The following is a 19,514-nucleotide window of genomic DNA, read 5'->3' on the forward strand; positions in this document are numbered from 1 at the left end:
TACTACCATGGTTGTTTTATGTTTAATGTAAAAAGTAGATAAAAACAATATTACTTTAAAAGTTGCAGTGTTCGTGTTCTGACGTGAGCCGCATGGTCTCACCATTTTAAAAACAAAGGAATCCCTGAGAAGCGTGTGACAAAATATGCACCAAAAAGAGTTTAGTTCATGTTTTATAGCAATTTATTGCATCACAATAAGACAGAGTGTTTATACAGGCATCCATCTGGTCTGACGCAGTCCGACTTGAAGACAGTAACATCTTATCTGTACTTCTCGGACAGAGCCAGAGACAGAGCACTGAGGAACTTGTCCATAGCAACATGGGCCTCTGGAGTGAAATCGACGGGGAACAGAGTGGCCAGAACCACGAGGATGTTGTGGGACAGAATCTATGGGAAAAAAAACACAGAAGACCAGTTAGGTTACCGTGACTAGAATATGAGAGAAGTGGAGTAGATTAAAGATGAACTTCGTCGCGCTTACCTTGAAGTTGGCGGGGTCAATACGCAGCTGGAAAGCGTGAAGCTCGCTGAGGTTCAGGAGTCCAGCGGTAAGGTCATCGATTTTGCTGACAGCCTCAGCGACGCCGCCCATCACAGTCTTCCCGTGCTTCCTCACTGGGGCAGAGCCGGGGCTCAGGTCCTTCCAGTGAGAGAAATAGGTTTTGGTCTGGGGGTAGACCACCAACATCCTGGACAGAGAGACGGACAGTGGATTAAACTGAAGATATCTGGCCAAAAAGAAACCATTATTTCAACAACATCAACATAACCTTACCTAGAAAGAGCATCATTGCCGATGTCATCAGCCTTTCCTGAGATCTTGGCCCAAAGGTCTTTGACGGCAGCTTTGTCTTTGGCAGTGAGACTCATCGTGGAAGGATGACTTTGCAGCAAACTTCTGTGGGCTTCTGGCAAGAGGTCTGGTGGTTTTATAGTCCCACCAGGAAGATCCACCCAAGACCCTCCTCTCACCCCCAACGATCACTTATCAGACCGTGCAAGATTGACAGAATGTTCTTCTTTTTCTCCTATAGGCTACGTTCTTTCCTCTCCATTTTATTTTCAATTAGTCAAATCCTGTCCTCACATTTCACTCATTGGCACATTTTTTCTTTAATTAAGTGAAATACCATTTGAATTAACTTTATTACAACATAAAAGTGGGCTATGATATGCATCTCTCGGGTGGAGATGGCTGAACCAACCCACAAACTTATCACCCAATTGGCTGTCGAGGGGTGGGGCGATGAAACGCGTTTAAAAGTACAGCTCTGAAACTCTCTCTCTCCACAGCACTCTTTAGCATCTGTTCAAGGCACTCAGTCTGAACATCTAAAGTCGGAAACATGGTTGAGTGGACAGACTTTGAGAGGACCACCATCCAGGACATCTTCTCCAAGATGAACTACGAAGTCGTTGGTCAGCAGGCTCTGGCAAGGTATTGAGTTCTGGCAATTACATTAACCTAAGACGAGCAGCTAGTTTCTATACAGTGCTCTAACAAAACCTCTTTCTCTTCGTTGTGGTTTGTAGATGTCTCATCGTTTACCCCTGGACCCAGAGGTACTTTGGCAAGTTCGGTAACCTGTACAACGCCTCTGCCATCATGGGAAACCCCATGGTTGCTGCTCACGGAGCAGTCGTGCTCCACGGCCTGGACAGAGCTGTGAAGAACATGGACAACATTAAAGCCGTCTATGCTGAACTGAGCGTGCTGCACTCCGAGAAGCTCCACGTAGATCCTGACAACTTCAGGGTAAGATGACTCCCAGATTACGATAACGTTCATCGCTAATCTTGTTCTGGCTTCAACGTTCACGCATAGGCTAACGCTGCCCTGTGTCCTTCCACAGCTTTTGGGTGACTGCCTGACCATCGTTGTTGCTGGACAGCTGGGCTCTGGATTCACCCCTGAGGTCCAGGCCGCTTTCCAGAAATTCCTCGCCGTCGTGGTCTCATCTCTTCAGAGACAGTATCACTAGAAACAAAACCCGTTTTAACTGCTACACAGAGGATCATCTGATGTTTAAACAAAAGAATGTGATCTTCTGAGTTAAAGCAAATAAATGTTTCAGTATTCAATATGCATTGTGTTCTTTGTTCTTTCACTAGATATCATGATATAAGTCCATATAAATAGTAGGCTATGCCAAATAAAAACAAAACTCGTGGTGTTGATATGTAAAAATGGACTTTGGCATGTATATGTCACACTATGGGTATATGATTAGAGTTGTGGAGTAGATGTGTATCATATCTACGTGAACACCGGGTATCATATGCATACCAACAAATTTCGTATATTATGCCAATACCATTAGTTATATTTTTATCCAGCGTGCTATTTATAAACATTTTCATGAGACCTGGCTCATTAATAGTCCGTTTTTGTACCAAGTGTTGGTTTTTTTACTTCAAAATATAAGAGTTTTTGTGTCTTGAATTGTCTGAAATAAGCAAACTAATAAATAATGGAATAATATACACAAACAAATAAGACATTTCTCAACAAAAGAATATAATACACCCAAAAGCTCTTATTTAACCCCATCAATAATATTAAGGTTTATATAACTACTGTTGAAAAATAACTAGTAGTCTCTAGTAATTAAACTAGTGCTTAATCGTGTTTAATCACATTCACAAAAAATTTTTGTTTACATACTGCATATTTAACCACACAAACATACACGTAAATATTAAAAAAATTATATGTTTATAGTTTAAAGTTTTTAAAGTACTTTTAATGAGTGAGAAACAGCAGATTTATTAGATTTCAACTCCTCACTGCTGAAGCTAAACGGAGCAGATTAATTATAATTAATTAAGTCTATTAACATTCATAGTATCTCAAACATATGATTGGAAGTAAATGTTTTTGTATGTATATATATATATATATATATATATATATATATATATATATATATATATATATATATATATATATATATATATATATATATATATATACATATATTCAAAGGCTAAAAAAAGTAGACTTTTTTTCTTGAGTAAAAAAATTCACATATTTTCATAAGTGGATATGTGTATATATCATCAGTGTTGATCGTTTTATGTTTAGTTATTGTAAACAGGACCTTGATAAAATAAAACAACAACAACCTTGCTTTCATGGTACATGGCTGGTAGTTCTGAATAAATGAAACAGTTGCAATATTTATGTTTTGACTTGAGACTGTGTTGTATCTCATCTCTCACCATTCTGTTCTCACGTTATGATGACAAAGACGGTTTAAAGCATTGACAAATGAATGACAAAAGCATGAACCAAAGGCGTTTAGTTAATGTTTTTCATAATCATTTATTGCATCACAATAAGACAGAGTGTTTATACAGGCATCCATCTGGTCTGACGCAGTCCGACTTGAAGACAGTAACATCTTATCTGTACTTCTCGGACAGAGCCAGAGACAGAGCACTGAGGAACTTGTCCATAGCAACATGGGCCTCTGGAGTGAAATCGACGGGGAACAGAGTGGCCAGAACCACGAGGATGTTGTGGGACAGAATCTATGGGAAAAAAAACACAGAAGACCAGTTAGGTTACCGTGACTAGAATATGAGAGAAGTGGAGTAGATTAAAGATGAACGTCGCGCTTACCTTGAAGTTGGCGGGGTCAATACGCAGCTGGAAAGCGTGAAGCTCGCTGAGGTTCAGGAGTCCAGCGGTAAGGTCATCGATTTTGCTGACAGCCTCAGCGACGCCGCCCATCACAGTCTTCCCGTGCTTCCTCACTGGGGCAGAGCCGGGGCTCAGGTCCTTCCAGTGAGAGAAATAGGTTTTGGTCTGGGGGTAGACCACCAACATCCTGGACAGAGAGACGGACAGTGGATTAAACTGAAGATATCTGGCCAAAAAGAAACCATTATTTCAACAACATCAACATAACCTTACCTAGAAAGAGCATCATTGCCGATGTCATCAGCCTTTCCTGAGATCTTGGCCCAAAGGTCTTTGACGGCAGCTTTGTCTTTGGCAGTGAGACTCATCGTGGAAGGATGACTTTGCAGCAAACTTCTGTGGGCTTCTGGCAAGAGGTCTGGTGGTTTTATAGTCCCACCAGGAAGATCCACCCAAGACCCTCCTCTCACCCCCAACGATCACTTATCAGACCGTGCAAGATTGCCAGAATGTTCTTCTTTTTCTCCTATAGGCTACATTCTTTCCTCTCCATTTTATCTTCAATTAGTCAAATCCTGTCCTCACATTTCACTCATTGGCACATTTTTTCTTAAATTAAGCGAAATACCATTTGAATTAACTTTATTACAACATAAAAGTGGGCTATGATATGCATCTCTCGGGTGGAGATGGCTGAACCAACCCACAAACTTATCACCCAATTGGCTGTCGAGGGGTGGGGCGATGAAACGCGTTTAAAAGTACAGCTCTGAAACTCTCTCTCTCCACAGCACTCTTTAGCATCTGTTCAAGGCACTCAGTCTGAACATCTAAAGTCGGAAACATGGTTGAGTGGACAGACTTTGAGAGGACCACCATCCAGGACATCTTCTCCAAGATGAACTACGAAGTCGTTGGTCAGCAGGCTCTGGCAAGGTATTGAGTTCTGGCAATTACATTAACCTAAGACGAGCAGCTAGTTTCTATACAGTGCTCTAACAAAACCTCTTTCTCTTCGTTGTGGTTTGTAGATGTCTCATCGTTTACCCCTGGACCCAGCGGTACTTTGGCAAGTTCGGTAACCTGTACAACGCCTCTGCCATCATGGGAAACCCCATGGTTGCTGCTCACGGAGCAGTCGTGCTCCACGGCCTGGACAGAGCTGTGAAGAACATGGACGACATTAAAGCCGTCTATGCTGAACTGAGCGTGCTGCACTCCGAGAAGCTCCACGTAGATCCTGACAACTTCAGGGTAAGATGACTCCCAGATTACGATAACGTTCATCGCTAATCTTGTTCTGGCTTCAACGTTCACGCATAGGCTAACGCTGCCCTGTGTCCTTCCACAGCTTTTGGGTGACTGCCTGACCATCGTTGTTGCTGGACAGCTGGGCTCTGGATTCACCCCTGAGGTCCAGGCCGCTTTCCAGAAATTCCTCGCCGTCGTGGTCTCATCTCTTCGAAGACAGTACCACTAGAAACAAAACCCGTTTTAACTGCTACACAGAGGATCATCTGATGTTTAAACAAAAGAATGTGATCTTCTGAGTTAAAGCAAATAAATATTTGAGTATTCAATATGCATTGTGTTCTTTGTTCTTTCACTAGATATCATGATATAAGTCCATATAAATAGTAGGCTATGCCAAATAAAAACAAAACTCGTGGTGTTGATATGTAAAAATGGACTTTGGCATGTATATGTCACACTATGGGTATATGATTAGAGTTGTGGAGTAGATGTGTATCATATCTACGTGAACACCGGGTATCATATGCATACCAACAAATTTCGTATATTATGCCAATACCATTAGTTATATTTTTATCCAGCGTTCTATTTATAAACATTTTCATGAGACCTGGCTCATTAATAGTCCATTTTTGTACCAAGTGTTGGTTTTTTTACTTCAATATATAAGAGTCTTTGTGTCTTGAATTGTCTACAATAAGCAAACGAATAAATAAAGGAATAATATACACAAACAAATAAGACATTTCTCAACGAAAGAATATAATACACCCAAAAGCTCTTATTTAACCCCATCAATAATATTAAGGTTTATATAACTACTGTTGAAAAATAATTAGTAGTCTCTAGTAATTAAACTAGTGCTTAATCACGTTTAATCACATCCAAAAATGTTTTTGGTTTACATACTGCATATTTAACCACACAAACATACACGTAAATATTTAAGAAAACAATATATTTATAGTTTAAAGTTTTTAAAGTACTTTTAATGAGTGAGAAACAGCTGATTTATTAGATTTCAACTCATCACTGCTGAAGCTAAACGGAGCAGATTAATTATAATTAATTAAGTCTATTAACATTCATAGTATCTCAAACATATGATTGGAAGTAAATGTTTTCATATGTATACACAGTATTTATTCAAAGGTTAAAAAAAAGGGTACAGTTTTTTTCTTGAGTAAAAAATTAACATATTTTCATAAGTGGGTATGTGGATATATCATCAGTACTAAAATAAATTATAACAGCTACAAAGCCCTACAAAAGTAATACTGACTAAACTAATGAAGTTTAGTTACTCAAGAGCTTTGCAACTCTGATTCCAGTTATGCTTAGATTGAGAATTTATTTAGCAATATGATTTTTTTATTTAAATGTTCTAAGTTTAATGTTGATTCAAGTCTTTGCTTGTTTGTGTGTGTTTTTGATTGTTTTATGTTTAATTATTGTAAACAGGACCTTGATAAAATAAAACAACAACAACCTTGCTTTTATGGTAAATGGCTGGTAGTTCTGAATAAATGAAACAGTTGCAATATTTATGTTTTGACTTGAGACTGTGTTGTATCTCATCTCTCACCATTCTGTTCTCACGTTATGATGACAAAGACGGTTTAAAGCATTGACAAATGAATGACAAAAGCATGAACCAAAGGTGTTTAGTTAATGTTTTTCATAATCATTTATTGCATCAAAATAAGACAGAGTGTTAACACAGGCATCCATCTGGTCTGACGCAGTCCGACTTGAAGACAGTAACATCTTATCTGTACTTCTCGGACAGAGCCAGAGACAGAGCACTGAGGAACTTGTCCATAGCAACATGGGCCTCTGGAGTGAAATCGACGGGGAACAGAGTGGCCAGAACCACGAGGATGTTGTGGGACAGAATCTATGGGAAAAAAAACACAGAAGACCAGTTAGGTTACCGCGACTAGAATATGAGAGAAGTGGAGTAGATTAAAGATGAACTTCGTCGCGCTTACCTTGAAGTTGGCGGGGTCAATACGCAGCTGGAAAGCGTGAAGCTCGCTGAGGTTCAGGAGTCCAGCGGTAAGGTCATCGATTTTGCTGACAGCCTCAGCGACGCCGCCCATCACAGTCTTCCCGTGCTTCCTCACTGGGGCAGAGCCGGGGCTCAGGTCCTTCCAGTGAGAGAAATAGGTTTTGGTCTGGGGGTAGACCACCAACATCCTGGACAGAGAGACGGACAGTGGATTAAACTGAAGATATCTGGCCAAAAAGAAACCATTATTTCAACAACATCAACATAACCTTACCTAGAAAGAGCATCATTGCCGATGTCATCAGCCTTTCCTGAGATCTTGGCCCAAAGGTCTTTGACGGCAGCTTTGTCTTTGGCAGTGAGACTCATCGTGGAAGGATGACTTTGCAGCAAACTTCTGTGGGCTTCTGGCAAGAGGTCTGGTGGTTTTATAGTCCCACCAGGAAGATCCACCCAAGACCCTCCTCTCACCCCCAACGATCACTTATCAGACCGTGCAAGATTGCCAGAATGTTCTTCTTTTTCTCCTATAGGCTACGTTCTTTCCTCTCCATTTTATCTTCAATTAGTCAAATCCTATCCACACATTTCACTCATTGGCACATTTTTTCTTAAATTAAGCGAAATACCATTTAAATTAACTTTATTACAACATAAAAGTGGGCTATGATATGCATCTCTCGGGTGGAGATGGCTGAACCAACCCACAAACTTATCACCCAATAGGCTGTCGAGGGGTGGGGCGATGAAACGCGTTTAAAAGTACAGCTCTGAAACTCTCTCTCCACAGCACTCTTTAGCATCCGTTCAAGGCACTCAGTCTGAACATCTAAAGTCGGAAACATGGTTGAGTGGACAGACTTTGAGAGGACCACCATCCAGGACATCTTCTCCAAGATGAACTACGAAGTCGTTGGTCAGCAGGCTCTGGCAAGGTATTGAGTTCTGGCAATTACATTAACCTAAGACGAGCAGCTAGTTTCTATACAGTGCTCTAACAAAACCTCTTTCTCTTCGTTGTGGTTTGTAGATGTCTCATCGTTTACCCCTGGACCCAGAGGTACTTTGGCAAGTTCGGTAACCTGTACAACGCCTCTGCCATCATGGGAAACCCCATGGTTGCTGCTCACGGAGCAGTCGTGCTCCACGGCCTGGACAAAGCTGTGAAGAACATGGACAACATCAAAGCCGCCTATGCTGAACTGAGCGTGCTGCACTCCGAGAAGCTCCACGTAGATCCTGACAACTTCAGGGTAAGATGACTCCCAGATTACGATAACGTTCATCGCTAATCTTGTTCTGGCTTCAACGTTCACGCATAGGCTAACGCTGGTCTGTGTCCTTCCACAGCTTTTGGGTGACTGCCTGACCATCGTTGTTGCTGGACAGCTGGGCTCTGGATTCACCCCTGAGGTCCAGGCCGCTTTCCAGAAATTCCTCGCCGTCGTGGTCTCATCTCTTCGAAGACAGTACCACTAGAAACAAAACCCGTTTTAACTGCTACACAGAGGATCATCTGATGTTTAAACAAAAGAATGTGTTCTTCTGAGTTAAAGCAAATAAATGTTTCAGTATTCAATATGCTTTGTGTTCTGTGTTCTTTTACATTGTGCAAGAATTTATGTTCATTGTACGAAATATTTTGCCATTTTCAACTAAAATAATATATAATTATATACAATATAGTTATAACTAAACACAAAAAGAACAAAACGAAATCATTAATAAATTATTACCTAAACAAAGAAATAAACAATATTGTTATATATAAATAACGTAATACATAATACACAATAAATGAACATATTTCTTTATAAGAAAAAAAACATTCAATCGCATATGTTAAGAAACAGGACGTTTCTGAGTGTAAATAAAAGAAATAATGCACCAAATAACATTGGGAAGATTTGACCCGCTTGGTAATATTACAATTACTCTGTGTTGAAATACTACTTTTAACGGAAAGCTTTGTAAATAGTTTTACTGAACGAGAAACGCCTCATGTGTCACATTTCAAAAGTTTATAAATGAAGACAATTGCAGCAAATAGTCAGTATACTGACACAGAAGTCGTAAATGAAAAAAATTTTTTTTGCTTGAGGAAAAATATAATTTTGTTTGCAGTCTTATCAATGCCTGTCTATTAATCGAAATGTATTAAACTATGAAACCGTTACATAAATTATCAAATATATAATTAATTTATACGCTATTTCTTTATGTGAATATTAAAATTAAAACAGTTCGATTTTTTTTTTTTTTTTTAGATAATCTAATAGGCCGACTATAATAATATAACCGTTCTTTACATACTGATCGTCAACCATATTCATATTCGAAATCAAATTTTTCATTAATGGTTGTAGATTACAGTTGAGACCAACTTTATAAGATTAAAGACGTCCATATCTGCTTCTTAAAAAATAGAAATTGGTTTATTTATTTTTAATTGTATAAAGTTAAGTTATAGACATATAGATAGACTTTTAAAAAGTGGATAGATAGCCCATGTTACGATGATCAGTGAAATCTGCTCGTTGTACGAGGAAGAGTTGTCCAAGCCTTGGTAGACCAATGAGGTTCAGTTCCTCAAGTGCTTCACACTTCTGCCTCCAGTTACGATCAAGGTCAAAAACAAACAAACAAACAAACAACAACAAACCATAGGCCTATTTAGCAATGCACTTCTTTAATTTAAAGTCTATTTATTTATTTGCTTGTTTGTGTGGTTGGTTGCCTTATGTTTTAGCTTTCGTTTTCACGCAAGTCTTTAGTTTGTACAGCTGCTCATAGTGAAAGTCAAAAGCTAAAACATTAATTTCATGCTTATTGGCTGGTGCTTATGTAGAAAGCATTTGCGATATTTATGTTCTGACTAGAGATCGCGCCGTATCTCGTTTCTCACCATTTTAAAAACATTGTGCAAAATGGATAGGTTTATGACTTGCAAATCATGCACCAAAGACGTTTAATGTTTTTTATATAATCATTTATTGCATCACAATAAGACAGAGTGTTTATACAGGCATCCATCTGGTCTGACGCAGTCCGACTTGAAGACAGTAACATCTTATCTGTACTTCTCGGACAGAGCCAGAGACAGAGCACTGAGGAACTTGTCCATAGCAACATGGGCCTCTGGAGTGAAATCGACGGGGAACAGAGTGGCCAGAACCACGAGGATGTTGTGGGACAGAATCTATGGGAAAAAAAACACAGAAGACCAGTTAGGTTACCGTGACTAGAATATGAGAGAAGTGGAGTAGATTAAAGATGAACTTCGTCGCGCTTACCTTGAAGTTGGCGGGGTCAATACGCAGCTGGAAAGCGTGAAGCTCGCTGAGGTTCAGGAGTCCAGCGGTAAGGTCATCGATTTTGCTGACAGCCTCAGCGACGCCGCCCATCACAGTCTTCCGTGCTTGCTTCCTCACTGGGGCAGAGCCGGGGCTCAGGTCCTTCCAGTGAGAGAAATAGGTTTTGGTCTGGGGGTAGACCACCAACATCCTGGACAGAGAGACGGACAGTGGATTAAACTGAAGATATCTGGCCAAAAAGAAACCATTATTTCAACAACATCAACATAACCTTACCTAGAAAGAGCATCATTGCCGATGTCATCAGCCTTTCCTGAGATCTTGGCCCAAAGGTCTTTGACGGCAGCTTTGTCTTTGGCAGTGAGACTCATCGTGGAAGGATGACTTTGCAGCAAACTTCTGTGGGCTTCTGGCAAGAGGTCTGGTGGTTTTATAGTCCCACCAGGAAGATCCACCCAAGACCCTCCTCTCACCCCCAACGATCACTTATCAGACCGTGCAAGATTGCCAGAATGTTCTTCTTTTTTCCCCCTGACATTCTTTCCTCTTCTTTTCAACCCATTTTTCCAACTAATCTGCAGTTTATTAAACAGAGGTTCATAAATCCAATATGATGAGCGATATGCAGACTACAACATTTTTTTTCTGTAAAAGCACGCTCGATATATTAATTTTTCTGTTGTCCCTTTTTTTCTTCCTTTCTTTTTTTATTGCATTTTGTGTAACACGAATTTCTTGATTTGATCACATATTTCCAAATATACTTATTTGTCAATTAAAAATAATATACTTCTTGCCACGCCTTGCTGAGAAAACGTGTGTTATCTCTGAAAGGGTTATCAAAAGACAAATTCTTGACTGTGGGCGGTCTCTCTCATTTAAGCGCGTGGAGCGCGCAGTTAAACAGCTTTTTAAAAATCTTGTGAAGATGACATGGGTATTTGGAAATAATGCCTGAAAGGAAAAACCTAAAAGCGCAACACTATAAGTGGAGTATCTAACACAAACTTTTAACGTAGGTCCTTTAAATGTACTAATATGCACCAATATATAATCTCAATCGATTCTCATAATAATAATAAATACAATTGCATTCAAAAATAACAATAAATTGCGAATCCTTTATAAAAGTATTGACCTAAAGTATACTTTATTCAAATACCCAAGAGCATTTGTTTTTTAGTTCTGTATTTTTTTATATATTATACATTTTTATACGCACTATATATGTAGCCTAAAAAAAAAAACACTGACAGCCGTCAACTTATGGTTTCAGCTCATTACCTTAAATGACCTTAATTACCTCAAATGAGGGGTGTTTGTTAGAAATTTATCAACTGATCGCTGTTCTAATCTTTTAGAAATTCCGCATTATTATAAAAAAAATTAAAGCCACAATTTAGCTCGTTTTTAAGCCATTTGGTTTACAAGGACACATAACGTTGACATTTTAATGAGCAATTTTATCAGGCTCCTATATACGCAATTTAATTTGAATGGCAATAAAATGATTGTTTTATAAACACGGGAGCCTCCGGAAGCTATAGTTTCTCAACAACGTAAGTTAAAAACGCACTTTATTTAGTGATACACTAAAAAGTCAAACGATTTTGAGCTGGATGAGTTTAGTGTTAAAAATAATAATCCACACACGAAAAATAAACAATCACGGACTTCCGGCACCTTTGTAAAAAAAAAAAAAAAAAAAAAGAACATGAACATGAAATAACCAGCAGGTGCTTTTTTGAAAACATATCTCAGGAGTACCCCGTTATTACTGCGTTTACGAAAAACAGATATCGATATCAGCCTCGCTCCAGTCCAAGTTAATTTTGGCTCATTAAAGCTGTGCGGCGAAGCTGATAAGTACTAAGCGAAAAATATCATTTTCAGATTGGATTAACGTCATACGGAATTCATGACACGTGTTTTGCAGGATTATATGGGCGGGTGACCGATATAAATATAAACGATCGTCCCAACTAACAAGTAATTAGTGCTATCGCAGCATTAAAGTATCGACTGCTAACTGATCATGGTGGAGTGGACTGATGCTGAGCGCAAGGCCATCAAAGCCGTATGGGGGAAAATAAATGTGGATGTGACTGGGCCCCAGGCTTTGGCAAGGTGAGTTTTTACCTCAGCCTGACGACTTGAATGCAATCTGTTGGTTATTTTATATTTACGAGGTTTCCTTTACTTAGATGTCTCGTCGTGTACCCTTGGACTCAACGCTACTTTGGCTCCTTCGGGTCCTTGAGTGACACCGCGTCCATTATGGGTAACAAAAAAGTGGCTGCCCACGGCAAGGTTGTGCTCAACGGACTCAGAAAAGCGGTGGAGAACATGGACGATATCAAGAATACCTACGCGGCCCTGAGCGTGTTGCACTCCGAAAAGCTTCACGTGGATCCGGACAACTTCAGGGTGGGTCTTTTGCTTTTGAGTTTGAATCTGACTATAGGAACGGGGGCGGGGTTAAAGAACATCACAGACTTCTGTGGTCCTGGAATGCAGTGTGTAATATCACTTTGTCACCTTTTAATTTTCCCCTTAAAGCTCCTCGGTGACTGCTTGACCATTGTCGTGGCTTCCCAGCTCGGGCGTGCCTTCAATCCGGACGTTCAGGCAGCATGGCAGAAGTTTCTGGCAGTTGTAGTCTCTGCCCTTGGAAAACAATACCATTAATTCGATAGTTAATGTCTTGTTTTAAAAGCTGCACGGAATGTGCATCTTCCAAATAATGCATGAGCATCTTCCAATAATAAAAGCATAAACAATTCTGATCAATCTGTTATTGATGGTTGGATTTTACTGTGTGCCATAAAACTACAGAGAAATGCTGTATATATTAATATGTGAGATAACCGATCTCGTGAATTTGTGTATAAACGGTATGCCAAATTAAAACAAAAACGTGGTATAAATACGCAAAAATTGACTTTGCCGTGTATATGCTACGCCAGGGATCCTCAAATCTTGCCTTGAAGGCCCAGTGCACTGCAGACTTTAGCTCTTTGAGACCTGAGCATGCTAATCAGCGTCTTCAGGATCAGTACAGTCAATCCCAAATTATATTTTACAACCCTCTCCCTTGTCATTGAAATTGTATCAACTGGTAGGGGTACAAATATATTTAGTACAATTTACACGTTACGTCTGCTTGTTTTGGAAACGAACTAGCTAGTCAAAGCCGTTTCTCGAACACGATTAACCGTTTCCCGAATAAGGTATGCTATTTAACCGATTATAGATCTCACGAGACACTGTTGTATTGATAAAGCTTATACGTCATGCTCTGGCATGCTCTGACTTTATCCATTAATGCGCATGCGCACTTGTCAAAAGCAGCGCTTAGAATGGTCGAGCAAAAAACATAATTAAAAGGCGTTGTAGCCGCTTTTCCACTATCGGGCCGGAAGGTTCTGGTACGGTTAAAGTTGTGTTTCCCCGTGAGGCTGGAAAGTACGATTACAAACCGTTCTCGGCAGAATAAACACAAGCGCGCTGAAGCGTGCGCCTGCGTGATGACGTCACTCGTCTGTTGCCTGGCTGCCAGTTTCTCCGCGGTTTGCTTTGAACAAACACAAATTATCGATAAAATGTAAAGAAATATCTTAATAACTCGGTGTTATTTTCACCTAATTTTACATATAAACCTCTTTGTTACCACGGCAACGACTGAAGCTTTTGAATTGAATCCGTTTTCGTTGAAAAACGAAACGGTAACTCTACTGGCCGGTTTGGATCGGCGTTTGTTTGAACTTTGCTTTCGGGAAACACCGAATTATCGAGCTATTCTGGTAAAAGTTTTCTAGTATAGTTGGCTAAAGTTGCTTTTGGGAAACGCACCCCAGGTTAGTTTACCAGTGTAAGTGACTGAGGCTGAAATATTACATTTGCTTTATTGAACTAAATCATTTGACAATGAGTCAGGTTAACTGAAACGAGCCCGCTTATTTGGTAAACCTGCTTTAATGAAACAGGCATCGAGCTGTTAGAAGTCAGAAGACACATAAGCGCATCTATGGCTTGCTGTGTGTCTGAACCAAAGAAAGAAAAGCGATCATATTTTATTCTGTTGCCTCAGTGTATCGATTCGTTCTTATCGCACTGTGTCGAGCGAATCGTAACGCATCGGTATCTGCTTCATGTGTATCTTTAATATATCGCGTCGTCGGTTATGCATCGAGATTCTCATCGAGATCTGTTTTTTAGCGACGACCTGCTGGTTTCAGCACCGGACAGCGCCACACACGACCTGTCCATCCCAGATCACACACTCGGCTGTTGCCATTATAATAAACATAGCCAAAGCGAACTTACTGCCGAAACGATATTTATGTACCGTGAAGAGATCAAGCTCCCGAACAGACTCATACCACGTTTATATAAATCTCCTAAGACTCAACAAGCCTGCTTTCTAGAATGAAAAGCAAAGATGTTTCAAATAAAATGTTTTAAATTGAATTACGATGATGTGATTGCTTAATCGCACGTGAACAAACAAACAAAGACATAAACAAACAAGTAAATGAATGATTACGGTTTACCTGCTGTTTGGAGGAAATATATGATGAGAGGTGGTCGTTTGCGTGCAGTTGACAGTCAGGGCCTGATGGAGAGGTGTTATGAATGGGTACACTGATAAGAAAGCTTGAATCTCTTACAGTCTTGGCACAGTAGCCTGCATGTCTAATTTTCCCCACCCTTCCTAAACTCAAAATGCAAATAGATGCCATAACATAAGAGAAGGCCTCCACTGACAGAGAACCTTCCTGACATAAATAATTATACATATATAGACAACATATGCATCATGTTGAAATAAAGCTTCATGTTTCATTTTTCTACTGCATGTGGTCATAAATCACAATGTTTATAATATTTTAAATTTCCTGATTGAGCAAAATCACTAAAACACTCTAAGGTGGCATTACCGTTTACATGCAAAATAAAGCATGCTAAATTTATATATATATATATATATATATATATATATATATATATATATATATATATATATATATATATATATATATATATATATATATATATATATATATATATATATATATTTTTTTTTTTTACAAAAAAAAAAAAAAAAAAAAAAAAAATATATATATATATATATATATATATATATATATATATATATATATATATATATATATATATATATATATATATATATATATTAATAATTAATGTATCCGTTTAAATCGTTTCCTGCTTTAATGCTTCATGTTTCATGTTTCTACTGCATGTGGTCATAAATCACAATGTTTATAAAATTTTAATTTCCTGATTGAGCAAAATCTATTTCAGACACTCTAAGGTGGCATTACCGTTTACATGCAAAATTAAGTATGCTAATTATATATATATATATATATATATATATATATATATATATATATATATATATATATATATATATATATATATATATATATATATATTTATTAATAATTAATTTATCCGTTTAAATCGTTGCCTGCTTTAATGCTGTTGGAACATTTGCAGTAAGCGCACTGCACGAATAAAAACATAAAATATAACAAAACGATAAAACAACAAACTGTAGGCTTACAAGGTAGTTTGTACACAAAGCATAAACCAAGAGAGAGCGCTGTATATGTGTGTACGTGTGTCGAGGTCTGATGCTCGCTACTGTATTGAACATGACTTTTTTAAAAGACGTGAAAATGTGCTCCACTTAAAAAAAAAACCGTTTACATGTTTATGGTGTTTGCATTATAAAATGCACAGGTTTATTTTGGATTTTAAAACGCTGGTGTTGGGTTAGGTGTGGGCAATTAGTACAAATTCACACGAACTGGCAACTCGTAAAATACGTACGCTTTCGCAAAATCGTATAAAATCGTACGAATTGGCCAACTTGTAAAATATGTAACCTACGCTACGTATTACATATATAGACAACAGATGCCTATGCTACATAGTTTAGATCCTAGCGCTCTGTTTACCGTTATTCCCGGCTCCGGGCTTGAGGAAGACTATGCTTATATATATATATATATATATATATATATATATATATATATATATATATATATATATATATATATATATATATATATATATATATAATTATTATTATAAAACCTGTAAAAAGTGTAACTAATATAATATTGAAACAATGGAATTTTTTTAGGGGTAAATAATGGTTGTATGGAGCATTTTACAATGGTTTAGCGGGAAAAAGTTCATATAAATATGGATTTTCTTTTCATTATTTATTCTTTCATTCATCCAAATGTTTAAGTTAACTCGTTAGGTCTACTAGGTTATATTTGTTATGGTAAGTTACTACTGAGCACATCATAGCAGAACGTGTAAATGCTTGAAACTTTACTTTACCCTACGATTTAGATCTGTACTATATTTGCGTGTGTGTGTGTGAACAAAAGGAGACAAAATTCATTGCTTGATTTTACACATTCAATTTTATTATTTTCATCCTCGTTAAGGCGAATACAGTGTCGCGTCGGAGATGAACACAGGGTCGGCTTTATCTGTACTTCTCGGACAGAGCCAGGCTGACCTGAGCGAGGAACTTGTCCACAGAAACGTGCACCTCGGCAGTGAAGTCTTCAGGAAACATCAGCGAGAGCACCACGAGGAGATTGTGATTGATGATCTGACGAATAAAAACAGAAACACGGGTCGTCAATACAGCCTATGCGGTCTCGTTAAAGGATTTAAACCTCATAGATATTTTCAGCAAAAAAAGCACCTTGAAGTTAGCGGGGTCCACGCGAAGCATGAAGGCGTGAAGCTCGCTGAGGGTGAGCAGACCCCCCTTGAGATCATCGATCAGCTCCACGGCGCTGAGGACGCCGTTCATCACGGTCAGACCATGCTTTTTCACCTGGGGGGAGCCGGGGCTCAGGTCTGCCCAGTGGGAGAAGTAGGTCTTCGTCTGAGGGTAGACGAACAGAGTCCTGGAACGAATCAAAACAACAGAGGTGTAACAGCAGCCCGCGCTACGAGCGCCCTTTCGTTCACGCGGACACCGCGGGTTTCAATCACCTGGCCAGAGCATCGCTGCCGATGTCCTCCGCCTTAGCGCCGACTTTGCCGAAGAAGGTCTTCACGGCCAGTTTGTCCTTTGCGGAAAGACTCATGGTGACTAGATTAGGCTGCCAAAAAAATCAACCTGGCTGTGGTTTTTTGGCAGTGCCTTTTAAAGGAGAGATGGGCATTGTTTTGAATTTGTATTTTTTTGACTCCTCCTCCCAAGCAGGGCACTGGGGAGGAAATGTCTTGAATCTTGATAAGCAAGAGAGCCGTTTAAGTCTGAATCTAACTGCATGTTTACGTGAAGACATACTTCGTGTATCTGTCGTTCAGATATTACAGAGCTCCCCGAGACTCCCGTTAAAAACGTTGTATTAAACTGGTTGCGACTTTTGATGGTAGGCTGCATAAAACGCCTCTTAAGAAAAATAACACACGCTCGCGTTATTCGTTTAATAATTCAACGACCCGTGGTCGATTGCTCCTTACATGGTATTTTTAAACTGACAATTAAAATGTTCCATTCGAGCTTCATTAAAACAGATATAAAGGTAGCATATTAAATTATGAAACACTATTCACTAATAATTAGTTGCTTATTAACATGTGTATTATTTTATTACCAGTTTCTCACCATCACATTGCGTACTCTGCATGACCTGCTATAGATGCCTTAACCCTATCTCATACCTAAACTAGCCTACTTGCTATCAATAAGAATAAAATTGCAATTTTCAGACGACACTTAGAGGCTATCTGAACTCTTTAAATGTACAGTTACTATGGAAAATGTAATAAAAAAAATCTAGCACGTATATAGCATGCATTCATTTATTTATCAAGCTGGTTTGGAGGCTTTAAGAGTCTCTTTTTTAAGGGCTGATGGCACATAGCCGATCAATTATTTATTTTAAGAATGGCGCTGTGATTTGAGTCCACGGTGCCAATATCGGCCTTCAATTAAAGACCCCTCGGACTGTACGGGGGTGATAAAACTCACAGGCATTCATATTTGACTAACATGCTGTTGCCGCGGAGAAAGGGTGGATCTCAAGTCTTATCTCCTGGAAACATGAACGCATTTTATCAGTAACTTCAGAAGCAGGTCCGCCCGTGGTTGGCACTGATCTCGATCACAACGAACTTGTAGAGATCTTCAGGCTTTCTGCTGAAGCATACTCAAATGACACCTCAAAAAAAAAAACTAGGGCGACAGCATGGCTCACCCGCAAAACATGTGTTACTCGATATAAGCCTATTGTTCAGAGCAAAATCAATGCATCAATGCTATTATGCATATGGATGAAATACTTTGCAGTAAGCGTGAAACTGCCACTTTTGTGTATAGGCTGACTGAACTGTCATTATGCTGTGATACATAGATTAGCCACATTCGTTATGTTTTTTAATTTGTTACTATTAAGTGCTTTGACATGTTTTGTTAAAGGCGCTATATAAATAAAGGCGACTTGACAACGCATTACGCTTCATGTGTAGGTTGCGCGTTTTGCTTATATATTTATGTATCTATCTATAGATATAAATACACCGGCCTCCAAACGTTTGTAAACGCCCTTGGCAAAAGCGTGGTTTTGGATGATATCAGCATAAATCCTTATAATTAAAGTAGCCTGACTTGACGTTATCGTTGAAGACCAGCAATAATAATTTTGATTACATAATAATGGAAATGTATGCATGTCAATGTTTGAATAAACTGACAGCTCGGATGGCCAGATTGTGCAGAGCTGTAATAGCTGCTAATGGTGGACATTTTGATAAATCGAAAATGTTATTTTGTAAGGATTTTCTATGTAGAAACTGTTTATTTAATAAAATATGTTTTCGTAGTTTGTGTTGTCCCACATCAGTGCAAAATGATATATATATATATATATTTTTTATTATTCATTTTTAATTTTTGTTTAAATATATAAATATATATATATATATATATATATATATATATATATATATATATATAAGATTCATTTTTTATTTTATTATAATTTTTAATATATTTTATATATATATATATATATATATATATATATATATATATATATATTTTTTTTTTTGCCGATCGCATGCGTCTAGAAAAATTTTAGCTATCGTGTTGTTTTCAATTTCTTTCGTTACATTACATGTTATGAGAAGAAAAAAAAACATAGCGAGAAGACTAAGTTATTACACTAATATTTAATGCAATAATCATAATTGTTATTTGCGGCTTTATAAAT

General features: G+C 38.3%; 9 protein-coding genes across 9 annotated transcripts; 4 read left to right on the forward strand and 5 right to left on the reverse strand.

The window, feature by feature from the left end:
- Positions 1 to 171: 171 nt before the first annotated feature.
- hbae1.1 (hemoglobin, alpha embryonic 1.1) lies at positions 172 to 1,144 on the reverse strand. Its single transcript, XM_043228481.1, has 3 exons — positions 781 to 1,144; positions 487 to 694; positions 172 to 392 (listed from the first exon to the last, which is right to left on the reverse strand). The coding sequence occupies exons 1-3, from the start codon at positions 873 to 875 to the stop codon at positions 264 to 266; spliced, it is 432 nt and encodes a 143-aa protein (XP_043084416.1). The 5' UTR covers positions 876 to 1,144; the 3' UTR covers positions 172 to 263.
- A 141-nt stretch (positions 1,145 to 1,285) lies between these two features.
- On the forward strand, positions 1,286 to 2,019 carry hbbe1.2 (hemoglobin beta embryonic-1.2). Its single transcript, XM_043228471.1, has 3 exons — positions 1,286 to 1,443; positions 1,539 to 1,761; positions 1,859 to 2,019. Exons 1-3 carry the CDS (start codon positions 1,352 to 1,354, stop codon positions 1,985 to 1,987), a joined length of 444 nt encoding a protein of 147 aa, XP_043084406.1. The 5' UTR covers positions 1,286 to 1,351; the 3' UTR covers positions 1,988 to 2,019.
- A 1,315-nt stretch (positions 2,020 to 3,334) lies between these two features.
- Positions 3,335 to 4,288, reverse strand: LOC122331237 (hemoglobin embryonic subunit alpha-like). The gene is made up of 3 exons (XM_043228785.1): positions 3,925 to 4,288; positions 3,631 to 3,838; positions 3,335 to 3,539 (listed from the first exon to the last, which is right to left on the reverse strand). The coding sequence occupies exons 1-3, from the start codon at positions 4,017 to 4,019 to the stop codon at positions 3,411 to 3,413; spliced, it is 432 nt and encodes a 143-aa protein (XP_043084720.1). The 5' UTR covers positions 4,020 to 4,288; the 3' UTR covers positions 3,335 to 3,410.
- Positions 4,289 to 4,418: 130 nt separating this feature from the next.
- Positions 4,419 to 5,162, forward strand: LOC122331228 (hemoglobin subunit beta-2-like). Its single transcript, XM_043228772.1, has 3 exons — positions 4,419 to 4,587; positions 4,683 to 4,905; positions 5,003 to 5,162. The coding sequence occupies exons 1-3, from the start codon at positions 4,496 to 4,498 to the stop codon at positions 5,129 to 5,131; spliced, it is 444 nt and encodes a 147-aa protein (XP_043084707.1). The 5' UTR covers positions 4,419 to 4,495; the 3' UTR covers positions 5,132 to 5,162.
- Positions 5,163 to 6,628: 1,466 nt separating this feature from the next.
- On the reverse strand, positions 6,629 to 7,429 carry LOC122341747 (hemoglobin embryonic subunit alpha-like). Its single transcript, XM_043235341.1, has 3 exons — positions 7,191 to 7,429; positions 6,897 to 7,104; positions 6,629 to 6,802 (listed from the first exon to the last, which is right to left on the reverse strand). The coding sequence occupies exons 1-3, from the start codon at positions 7,283 to 7,285 to the stop codon at positions 6,674 to 6,676; spliced, it is 432 nt and encodes a 143-aa protein (XP_043091276.1). The 5' UTR covers positions 7,286 to 7,429; the 3' UTR covers positions 6,629 to 6,673.
- A 262-nt stretch (positions 7,430 to 7,691) lies between these two features.
- hbbe1.3 (hemoglobin, beta embryonic 1.3) lies at positions 7,692 to 8,426 on the forward strand. The gene is made up of 3 exons (XM_043229722.1): positions 7,692 to 7,851; positions 7,947 to 8,169; positions 8,267 to 8,426. Exons 1-3 carry the CDS (start codon positions 7,760 to 7,762, stop codon positions 8,393 to 8,395), a joined length of 444 nt encoding a protein of 147 aa, XP_043085657.1. The 5' UTR covers positions 7,692 to 7,759; the 3' UTR covers positions 8,396 to 8,426.
- A 1,484-nt stretch (positions 8,427 to 9,910) lies between these two features.
- Positions 9,911 to 10,721, reverse strand: LOC122341755 (hemoglobin embryonic subunit alpha-like). Its single transcript, XM_043235345.1, has 3 exons — positions 10,507 to 10,721; positions 10,210 to 10,420; positions 9,911 to 10,115 (listed from the first exon to the last, which is right to left on the reverse strand). Exons 1-3 carry the CDS (start codon positions 10,599 to 10,601, stop codon positions 9,987 to 9,989), a joined length of 435 nt encoding a protein of 144 aa, XP_043091280.1. The 5' UTR covers positions 10,602 to 10,721; the 3' UTR covers positions 9,911 to 9,986.
- A 1,481-nt stretch (positions 10,722 to 12,202) lies between these two features.
- On the forward strand, positions 12,203 to 13,016 carry LOC122332778 (hemoglobin subunit beta-1-like). Its single transcript, XM_043230173.1, has 3 exons — positions 12,203 to 12,357; positions 12,435 to 12,657; positions 12,790 to 13,016. The coding sequence occupies exons 1-3, from the start codon at positions 12,266 to 12,268 to the stop codon at positions 12,916 to 12,918; spliced, it is 444 nt and encodes a 147-aa protein (XP_043086108.1). The 5' UTR covers positions 12,203 to 12,265; the 3' UTR covers positions 12,919 to 13,016.
- A 3,665-nt stretch (positions 13,017 to 16,681) lies between these two features.
- On the reverse strand, positions 16,682 to 17,958 carry hbae3 (hemoglobin alpha embryonic-3). The gene is made up of 3 exons (XM_043235351.1): positions 17,287 to 17,958; positions 16,991 to 17,198; positions 16,682 to 16,894 (listed from the first exon to the last, which is right to left on the reverse strand). The coding sequence occupies exons 1-3, from the start codon at positions 17,379 to 17,381 to the stop codon at positions 16,766 to 16,768; spliced, it is 432 nt and encodes a 143-aa protein (XP_043091286.1). The 5' UTR covers positions 17,382 to 17,958; the 3' UTR covers positions 16,682 to 16,765.
- Positions 17,959 to 19,514: the final 1,556 nt, after the last annotated feature.

This window comes from Puntigrus tetrazona, chromosome 3, assembly GCF_018831695.1.
Source record: "Puntigrus tetrazona isolate hp1 chromosome 3, ASM1883169v1, whole genome shotgun sequence".
Taxonomy (NCBI): Eukaryota; Metazoa; Chordata; class Actinopteri; order Cypriniformes; family Cyprinidae; genus Puntigrus; species Puntigrus tetrazona.